General features: G+C 45.5%; 1 protein-coding gene across 1 annotated transcript in view; it reads right to left on the bottom strand.

Annotated features, from left to right (window-relative positions):
* Window positions 1–2672: 2672 nt before the first annotated feature.
* Window positions 2673–10751, bottom strand: part of LOC146190824 (beta-galactosidase-like) — a 30185-nt gene continuing 22106 nt past the window's right edge. The window contains exons 13-15 of the mRNA XM_084601199.1: window positions 7058–7189; window positions 5894–6124; window positions 2673–2926 (exon numbers count right to left, since the gene is read on the bottom strand). Of these exons, the coding sequence (XP_084457325.1) occupies window positions 2708–2926; window positions 5894–6124; window positions 7058–7189 (582 nt within the window). The 3' untranslated portion in view covers window positions 2673–2707. The remainder of the gene's footprint in view (window positions 2927–5893; window positions 6125–7057; window positions 7190–10751) is intronic.

Below are 10751 nucleotides of genomic sequence, written 5' to 3'. Positions count from 1 at the left end.
GCCACGCGGCTTTGTCTACGCTTTCCTCCTCTAGATATTTTCCTTGCGTAAAAAGTCTCATCGACGCGCGACCTGGCAACAATGCCTTAAGACCAAATGCTGCAGCGGCAGGAGGGATAGAAGCTGTAGGAATGCCTCCTTTCTGCGTCGTCTGCTAGGTGGGAAACTGACAGTGTATTAGTGATTTAGGAGTATTAAAGTGACAAAAGTTCTTGTCTCAAGCTTCATGAAGCCAGAAAGTGTGACTAGAATATGTGACCAAAAAATGCCGCCAGAAAACGTCCTTCGCACCTGTCAATCATCCAGATATCGATAATAACGAGAGTAATCGCTCATCATAATTTCTGATAATTATGATATTATGATAATTATGATAATTTACGCAAAGTTGCCGCTGCTCAGCGCGCGTCGTTTTTGGGCATCGTTTGCTCATGTCCGTAAACATGACTCAACGGACCAAGCAAAAAGACGGCCGGTACGCGGATGGCACGGCAGATACGAAATCATAGTAAGCATGCTGCGCAGTAATATTTTAATGCCGATGCTGTGTACATAAAAAATTAAAAAAGTTGGCGATGAACAGCTTTTGTCTTTGACTCTAAGACAGACATGGCGAAGGAAAGTTGTTCGTTACTTAACTCCAGAAATGAAAACAAAATACTATAAAATAAGGGAGCATAGAATTTCACGAAGCAGATCTTCTGTCGAATTGCTCAAATACATGCCAAAACGGTGTCAATTTACTGCGGAGACCGCTAAAGCAGCATAAAACCATAAAATTATTTACATGCACCTCACAGCAGTTATAGTTTGCAAGGCCACTGTTTAGCATGTTTTTCTTACGACGCACCAGTCGATTGCCCTATGGTTATGTAAACAGTTACAATGACGAGCACAGGCTTTCTAAAAAGAAATGATAAGGGTTCAACGCTGCTGAGCCAATTATTGAGCGAAAGCATTAGCAGCGGGTGACCGAGCGTTCTTCTCTTTTTCTTCTTCCTCAGCCCAGATATAAAGGCCCGCTTTAAACAACCCATATGAACGTGCCTTAGTGGCCTATAGGGGTAACGTGAATGCCAGTGTCCTATCAGGCTGTATCTGACATAACCGTCCCATGTGAAACGGGAGGCTCAAGTTGGCAGCTCCTGCCGATCGCTTGAGTTGTAGCCCAGCTCTAACCGTAGTGTCACGTGGGGTGTGATGTCACAGCATCCCGTGGGTAAGACGTGGCTACCGGCCGCGGTACGCTGAGGACTCGAAACCTAGAGTAGTATTGTTTTCGCAATAAAAAAGAACCAGAACCAAATTTTCAAGCAGCGTTATTTACTGTAAGTTGCACCTCTTTCGCCGTTGATGAATGGGCATTCTAACGGTTCAGAAGAGAGGTGCCTTCTTTTACTTGCTCTCTGACAGTGCAGACACAGGATGCAAGAATAGACGTCATCATTCCCACCAACTCTCCCGAATACAAACTGTCATCGGATGACTTTTAATTGTGCGATAGAAAAGTCAGCGTTCCTTACATTTGATCAAGAGAAAAACAGTTTGGGGTGAGAAAAGAAACAAGCAAAGCAACGCGCTGAAGAAAAAAACAGTGTGGCGTTGACATATAGGAGTAAAAAGTGATTTTAAAATCATCAAAACATTCTCGAATTAACAAAATGGAACATATACTCCTGCCACGAAGGCATGGAAAATGGCATTAAGCACCTAATGCCTTAAACTGCTATGGCATTAATTTCGTCGCCGCTTCTACAAGAAGATATCTAATGTCATTTATCTTTTCGATGATGATGGTGATGAATTATATATAATTTTCAAAAATAAGCAGCGAATGATGAAATATTTTATTCGTTCAAAGTTTTTTCGCTGTTAAAACCTAAACATAAAGGTGTTCATTGACAAATAGTGTTCCTTTTTAACAAGCAGACGACTAGGTGCAGCTACTAGCCAAGAAGTGCCGCTTGTGGTCACATTCGTTCACAGTAGTGAAATGTGCAACGAAGTTTAAATCAATTACATTTACAGATGCTTGTTTAAGCTTGGTATTGCGAATATGTCGTTTTTAGTTAGTAAATGACTTTTTACGTACAAAACTTATGCTGCATAAGTAATGGCCACGACAATACATCAACGCAGGTCGAATTAGTTGTGGCTAAACTCATTACATTGCAAATGGCATTAGGATAAATACCATCACTTTTCGCGTGTGTAATGCCCTTGAAAGGCAAGGACACTTAGCCAATTACGTACTTAACGTCTATACTTGTATTTTCGATGCAGAAAGACCCGCCAGGTATCAGTTAAATTAAAATTTCCTGCATGAAAGGACATGAAGATGACGCATCTTCATATCACTCTGTGCAGTCTTCAGCGTTGCCAGTGGTTATAACTTATTAGGACATCCCTAGAAGCTCTACAGAGACATTTCTCTATGTATGTAGGGCGCGACACTTGCAGAGCATAGCCGTATAATAACACGTAGGGCAGAGTACAAATAGAGCTGCCATTCATAATTTATAAACAATATAGAACATATAAAAACGTATAGATATAAATGGCAGGAGGCAGGGACGCGTATACAACGCTAGTGCCTTGAATACCGTGAATCACAGCCAGTAACTCTTCCAGTTTTCTGTCCTGAATCATTGCTTACTTGATCAAATCTCTCCTTATCAGCGAGTAGATTGCGAGCAGTTTATTCGTCCTAGATGGTAAATGACGGCACGGTGCCATTGATTTCGGGCGTATCGACGAACTCGACGAAACAGCTGGCAGAATTCTCTGAGCAGGGCGCCTGTTCCAACTCGACGACGTCGAGGATGTTGTCGGGCTTAAATAATGCCGCCGGCACGTACAGCGTCTTCTGCGGGCCCATGGGTGTCCAGTAGCGGCCCAAGTTGAAACCATTGAGAATAACTATGCCCTAGATAGTGAAAGAATGGGGAAAAGTGCGACATTATAGTTAGGAATTCTCAAACACATAAATGCAATATTAAAGGAAGACCATAAAGTTCGAAAACGCCTAGGCATACAACCATGTATGACATTGCATTATATATACACCATGCCATCACTCCCAATCAGCTGCGCCCACTCAAGAGGACCCCAGCTACCGACTATTGGTGTGTACTTTACTCCGGCCAGCCCAAACAACGTTGCGGACATGCTGGCTATCGAGATGGTCATGGGTCTGACAGGTTGAACGGGCAGCCATATTGGGTAGCGGCGAAAGCGACGAAGACGCTGCTTGTTTTGTGGGGGCGGACAAGTGACAGTTACAATTAAAGCACAAGCACAGTTATCTATGTATGCACCCCTGCGCTGTAGAAGTGCACGCCTTTTTTTCTTGATAACTTAACCTTGAGGTCTGGAAAACCGGTTTTTTCGAATTCAGAGCATACCTATTCATGCCGGTCATATGGTACGTGAGTTTTGAATAACGTCCCTTAGGAGACGCATGGCTTGTGACCGGCGCACGTACTGCGTGTATGTAGAGGGCTCTGACTAAAGTTAGACTGTCTAGGGTTCTTTCACCAGCGCTAATGACATTGAACAGAGTATGAGAGTTTTTGGCATTTTACTGTGATTGAAATGCGGCTGTCGCGGCAGGAATTCGACGTACTCCGTCGCGAAGAGATCGGTAGCCGAGCAATGCCTTAAAAGTGAAGCGTAAACAAGATTAAGAAACTAATCGGCTGGTTATATTATGCATTTGAAGCAAACCACTAGTCATGCAACCCAGGAAGTCATAAAAAAATGCGTTTATTCTTAATGGTGGCGTTGGAAAGCAAAAATTAGCCCGATAATATTTAAATATTATTTGACAGAATGGAAATGACAAGAACATGCCGCCAATGATATTCGCACCATGGCATTTGCATGACGCGTATGCGCCCTTATGATAGTTGAAGTTCTACGTATGACGCGCAAAGTACTCTAAAGAAAGCACATTTTGCCTTTAACCTACCGCTGTGGTGCAGTGGTTGAGCACTCGACTTCTGTGCCCAAGGATGCGGGATCGAATACAGGCCGCGGCGGCCGCTTTTTGATAGAGGCGAAAAGCTAGGCGCCGGTGTGCTGTGCGGTGTCAGTAGACATTAAAGAACCCCAGAGGGTTCAAAGTTTCAGAGACTTTCACTACGGCGTCTCTCATAGCCTGAGTTGCTTTGAGACGTTAAATCCTATAAACCAAACCAAATCAAACCAAACCAAACGTTTCCCTTCTTTTTTTTTTTTTTTGTTTCGTTTAGTTTTAGCTTCGTTCACAATACCCATCGTAAAGAGGCCGTCATTTCCTGTTTTTGCGGGATCCACAGCTTATAAAGGGTCCTCGTTCTGGCAGATTTTATACAATAGATAGGAGAAGAGGGTTCCCGCACAACTTGTACACTCTATCCTCGCATCATCACTTCGAATGCGTGGCACTTTTATAAAAGAGTGTGCGTTCCACGACATCGCTATGGTTTGCATAAGCGCTTGTAAACACTCTCATAGCTAGGCTACCAACACGCCATAAAGTTAGAGAGGTTCGACGCTGCTGAACCGAATGTAGAGCGAAAGCTTTCGCTGCGGGCAACTCGTTGTTGTCGTTCGTCTCTACCAGGGTGGCAACTACCGAGTTGCTATTGTTATCAAAGCGGTTTCTTTGTATCCTTTGTTTCCTTGTTCCTCTGCAATAGCATCGAAACAAGTTGCTGGTCAACGGGACGCTCTTTCAGGCACCGGCGAAATGCTCAAGCGTAGCGTAGTGTACCTTTTCTCTACAAAATTATGGTTAACACTTAAGGTCCGCCTTTAAGTGTATGACGCGATGGCGCAGACTACCTGCCCCTGTGTAAAGCCCCGCTTTAACTAAGCCGTATGAACATGCCTGCGTGATATAAGGTCAACGTGAATTAAAATGTCATGGCAGGTTAATTCTAATGTCACCCTAACTCTCACATGAAAGGAGAGGCCAGAGGTGGTGCTCTTTCAGGCACCGGCGAAATACCGACGAAATGCTCAAGGGCAGCGCAGTCTAGCTTTCGCTATACTTATGCTTACCTTCCAGATGTGACGTATATAGCCTATATTATCCTGCCTGATGGCTGTCTTTACGGGTCCTCGTTTGCATACATGTACTTTGCTGCGTGCTTATGCGTCAAACTATTACTTCGTGTCTCTATTAGATCTATAGCCATGTGCTCCATTAGCCCAGGATTAAGCGGTGGCGGCGTCCGGCGTTCGTGCTCCGAAAATCACGACTGTGCAGGTAGCGTTCGGCCTGTGACATGTGTTGCAGACATGCTCAGCTACCCACTGAACGAGACATGTTCGTGAAGGCGACCGGGCAGACACAGACAACGGCTTTTCGGTGAAATCAATTGTGGCCACTCGCTCCAAGCAATTGAATCATTCTAATGCGAAAGCGTTAGTTTGTTTTGGTTTGGGGGGTTTAAGGTCCTAGATCAACTCAGGCTATGAAAGACGCCGTAGTGGACGACTCCGGTCACCACCACGTCTTCTCCCGAGCCCGTGCTGCCGGCCGGCTGGCTCAGGAGTGGTGCGCACATCAGCGGTGATGTTCTGCTCACAAAACCGTCACCAGATTTTCTGGAGAACGGGGCTTTTAACTTTACAGCGCTATTGTAATTTAGACTCTAACCACCCATATATAGAAAAATGCCTCTATTCAATTCTTTACCTACATATATAGCAAAATTAACACACCTGAAGAGATGCGCTCAAATGTCGCATTACCGAGTGTCGTAATCATGGGACAGTTTATTTTCTTTTTTTTGTTTAGTGTATCAACCCCGTGAGGAGGTCGCCGCGATACGGCGTGGGAACCTAGGCATTTTGCGAAGTACGTAAACGCCATCGCCAGAGATGCAGCGGGGCGTGTTCTAACCTTCTTCCAGTGGTCAAGCCGGATGAACGTGTCCAAAGGTGGGGTCTTCTTTAGCGAAAACCTCGCCTCGTAGACTGTCAGCCCAGGCGCGGAGGCACCGCAGTTAGAAGGCAATTTCCTCGTGGTGGGAACGGGGCGGCTTGACACGCCCATGTGATCCCTCGTGTCGAGTGGAGTCATGTTCCAGTGGGTGAGTGTTATTCCGGATAGGGTCACGTTCGAAATGATGCCCTGAAATGACGCGAAAGCCTGGCCTCATCCGTGGTGCTCAAGGTATATAATTGCACATGAGAAAAGCAAAGAAGTGGGGATCCTTCGTGCTCAGGTAGAATTGAGAGAACCTGCAGCATGAAAGGTATTGCTAGACGTACGCATTTGAAACTTGGATACCTTGTGCACATAGCGCAGCACATAGAGGACATGTGGTGCGGTCGTAGAATCACAACGAGACTAGATTTATTTAAGGTCACTAGCAGCTATATATGATACCTCACAAATACCACGTCAACTAGCCAGCGCACAACCATTGCTAGGTGCACGAGCTGTGCTTTGTTTTTATTCTTCTTTTGAAAATTTAAAAGCAAAAATACACGAAACGAAATCGAACATCGTCAAGATTTGCTGCTCATTGCTTTCGCATTGCTGCCCGTTCACTCTTTTTGCCTGAAGACGCTTTGCTAAGACTTTGTAAAAATCACTAAACTTATTAATAAAGTAAAATTTATAGTGTGAGTCTTGCATTATGCATGGTGTCAGGTAACACCGCACGGGACACGATCGGCGCGCCTCTCATACGTAAATGATGCGAAATGGTCATCTCTACGCGCCAGAGCTCTTTGGAAATTTCTGTTCTTGGTTACGCCCTGCAGAACTAACCAATGAAATGCCTTAGCACATGCACCACTATTCCATACATTTCACTAGTGAACCGGAGGATATCGTCGATTTCGAAGCATTCGAACATACATTTTTCTAGAGCTATCCACGCGCATTTGTCGCATTTGTCACTGCCTGCCAGGCTCGGTATAGAGTTTTGAGCCTTAAGTACGTTGTTGATGACGCCTAGTTCTAGGAGTCATCAACACTCGGAGTCATTCGAGCATTCCAGAAAAGTGCGTGGGCACCTTTGCGATTCATAATTGAGCTTATAAAAGTTCAGCTCACCTTTGGGTCGTTTAAGTTTCTGAAGGCGATCCTTCCTTGACTTTCCACTACCAACGTCAGTCTTTGGCCTTTAGTCACCGGAATTAGGATGTCATACACGTTGTCCATGCGCGAAATAATCCCTTGGTAAATCTGCATGTACAATGCCAAAAATAAAAAGGAAAATCACGTTTAATCCATTCTGAGCTTCGGTCGAAACTCGCCAATATAGGCTACGACGCTTACTACAGCAACTGCTTTGGAGTGTTGGTTTTGAATAATAAAGAAGTTACAGGATAGTTTCGAGTTCATAACCGGGACGTTCTGCGTTAGCTCTTGCGGGGGAAAGGAGGTGTTTCACAAAATGTGGCTCATCACAGGTCGAGCTGGGAGAGTTCAAGTGCAAGAAGGGAATGTGTCAAACAGGGCTGCCACGACCATCGATGGCAGTCCACTGCCTCGCAACTATCTCGAGGTTCTGAAAAGAGGTCGGTTGCCATGTTCTTGATTATAGCTATATATTGTGACCCATATACGAAAATGATGAATTTGGGAACCATAAAACGGGGAAACCTGGGAAACATTAATGAACCACTAATTCTGTATACTTTATATAGAGAAAGAAGTATGCATTATAGTCCCCCCCCCCCACACACACACACACACCTTTTAGCATCATAATACTTGAGTAGAAGCGCCTGGCAGATACCAAATTTGTACATGACAAAAAAATGTAGAAGTACAGACGTAGGTCATAAAAGAACTTGGCAAAGTAGATATTGTGACCGCAGCCACACAAAAGTACGCTCAAAGTACGAAACCTCGCAGTGTTTAATAAAGTGGAAGCATTTTGAGTGCGAACTAGTTCTTTTTTAGTGCGTTCTTTTAGTTCTTTGTTTTTAGTTTTAGTTTTTAGTTCTTTTGAGTGCGTTTAGTTCTTTTTTCTCTTTTAGAGAAAAAAGAACTAAACGATACAAAAGTTATGAAGCGAGTAGAGATGTAACAATAAAAACTATCGTTGCTTATGAGTTAGCAAACTTGTTCGATAGTATGATGTCGAGGGCGCTTAGCAACATTTTAAGATAAGGGTGGGAGAGAGCAGAGAAGTTAAGAGAGGCTAATCAAGATTCATTCAAGGAGTCACAGGGAGAGGAGGAAGCAAAGCGGCCAATCTGAGAAGTGGAGACGGTGGGATGACGCATGCTCTATAACATCTATTTCAGGAGGCGCTAATTCAGTTCTTCACCCATTTAGGTTATCAGACAGATACTCAGATTTCTTTTTTTTAAGCCATCGGACTTGAGTTCAGTGAACTTTGCGAGTTTAGACCAGCCCTAATAGGGCAGGACCAGCTAGTCAATATTCAATTTTGGGTCACCGATGCAGAAGTCTGCCGTGCGCAGCTGATTGACCTTCAGTCTGCTGAGAGTAGTGGCTGTGATCTGTTGGAGATCCTGCCTTTTACAGCAATAGAGTTATTTCGGTTGAGGCGAAAATCGGAAGCCACAAGCGGAGAGTGAAGCGGCAGGTAACGTCGTCTAGCTTCTGAAGCTGTGCACAATAAACGCAAGTCGTGAAACTGAGTTATAACTCATACACTGCCGCATGAATCGCACACTGATTGACAAAAATTAAATAGGCGAAAAAGTGAAATTTGTGCGTAGTTCGCGCGAAAGTGAGTAAAGCATGATTTTAGTTGGAGGCGAGCCGCTTGGCACTGTTGAAGTCATTGATCCCGGCGACGCATCTATCTAGTTCAGACTTGATGCGGACCCTAGACCACATCACAGTTCAGTTCAGGCGTTCAGTCGTGTCCGACTCTTCGTGACCCTATGGACCATGTCACGCCACGCTTTCCGGTCTCTCACTATCTTCTTAACATCACATATCTTCATATGCAATGCCTCGAGAATGCCATCTAACCATCGCGTTCGCTGCCTACCCCTTCTCCGGCGACCCTCAACCTTTCCCAACATCAAATCTTTCTCCAGCGACTCCTCTCTTCTCATCAGATGACCAAAGTAGCTGAGCTTTAACTTTAGAATTTGACCTTCCAATGAGCAGTCAGGGTTTATGGTCGACAATATCGACTGATTTGATCTTCTGGCAGTCCAAGGAACTCTTAAGAGTCTTCGCCAGCACCACAATTCAAACGCGTCAATTCTTCGGCGGTCAGCCTTTTTCACAGTCCAACTCTCGCATCCATACATCACAACTGGAAAGACCATACCACGAGTCATACGGATCTTGGTTGGCAGACTAATGTCTCTGCTCTTTACTAGGCGGTCAAGGCTAACCATTGCTCTCTTTCCCAGAAGCAGGCGTCTCCTAATTTCATGGCTGCAGTCTCCTTCCGAGGTAATCTTGGCGCCCAAGAACAGAAAATCTGTCACAGCTTCCACTTCTTGTCCATTGATGCTCCAGGACTTGATAGGGCAAGACGCCATGATCTTCGTCTAGAAAAGAAAAAGGACGTTTTCATTCGGTTCTGCATGGACTACCACTGGCTCAAAAAAATTACTAGGACGGACCACATCACATTACGCCCTAACTCCCCCCCCCCCCCCCCCCCCCCCCCCCTTGGAGCCCTGGAGACACCAACTCGACCAGATCTGACGTTTTCAAGCCCAGCCCGAGCAGCCCGTCGCCTTGCTTCAACAATTCAGCGCCTTCTTCGACTCTCACCAAACTTAATTCGAACGTACAAAAGCTGTTCGTCTCCATATTGACACTGGCCTCCATGCACCACTGCGCCAGTGCCCGTACCGAGTCTCAGCCGCTGAATGCAGCATCATCGATGACATGCCCGAGCGCGGAGGAGTGATCCAGCCCTCTCAAGACCCCTGGACTTCCCCTGTCATGCTAGAAAAGGAAAAGGACGTTTTCATTCGGTTCTGCATGGACTACCACTGGCTCAAAAAAATTACTAGGACGGTCGTTTATCCTCTGCCTCGAATCGATGACGCCCTTTGTCTGAGGAAGCTGAACAGTTTTCGTCTCTAGACTTCCGCTCTGGCTATTGGCAGGTGCTAATGGCTTAAGTCGACCACCAACATATCGCATTCGTAACGCCCGACGGCCTGTATAAATTTAATGTCATGCTTTTCGGTTTCCACAACGCTCCAGGCACTTTTGAGCCCATGACGGAGAACATTCTCCGGGGGCTGAAATGGCAGATATGCCTCTGCTACCTAGACGATGTTGTCATCTTCTCGAAGGATTTTTCATCTCATATTCTGCTCCTCGAGAGTATTCTTCGGAGTCTGATCGACACAGGCTTGCATCTAAATTTAAGAAAGTATTGGTTTGGGGCTCGACAGCTGATTATACCCGGCCACGTGGTGTTCAAGGAAGGTGCCCTGCTGGACCCTGGCAAACTTCGTGCAAGTGGGGGAATTTCCCAGGCCCACCTCATAAAAGCACAGAGCAGCTTTATGGGGCTTTACTCCTACTTCCGCCGCTTTGTCAGAAATTTTGCAAAACTATCGCCCCCTTGACCCAGCTTCTTGCTGGGAGCCCCGACTTCTCTGTCAGGTCATCTGCACGTAAAGAAGCTTTCACTACGATCCGCCGACTTCTGACGTCTCCACCTATACTACGTCATTTCGGCTACTGTGCTCCTACAGAGCTCCACACGGACGCCAGCAGCATTGGTGTCGGGGTGTCCGCTTCTCCTCTGTCCCAGTCTTTAGCACTAGTTACCACGTGCATTGAA

The sequence above is a fragment of the Amblyomma maculatum genome, chromosome 4, assembly GCF_055883805.1.
Source record: "Amblyomma maculatum isolate TAMU_Amacu chromosome 4, ASM5588380v1, whole genome shotgun sequence".
Classification (NCBI taxonomy): domain Eukaryota; kingdom Metazoa; phylum Arthropoda; class Arachnida; order Ixodida; family Ixodidae; genus Amblyomma; species Amblyomma maculatum.
The sequence above is the reverse complement of the archived record's forward strand: the minus strand, read 5'-3'. Positions and strand labels throughout refer to the sequence as shown.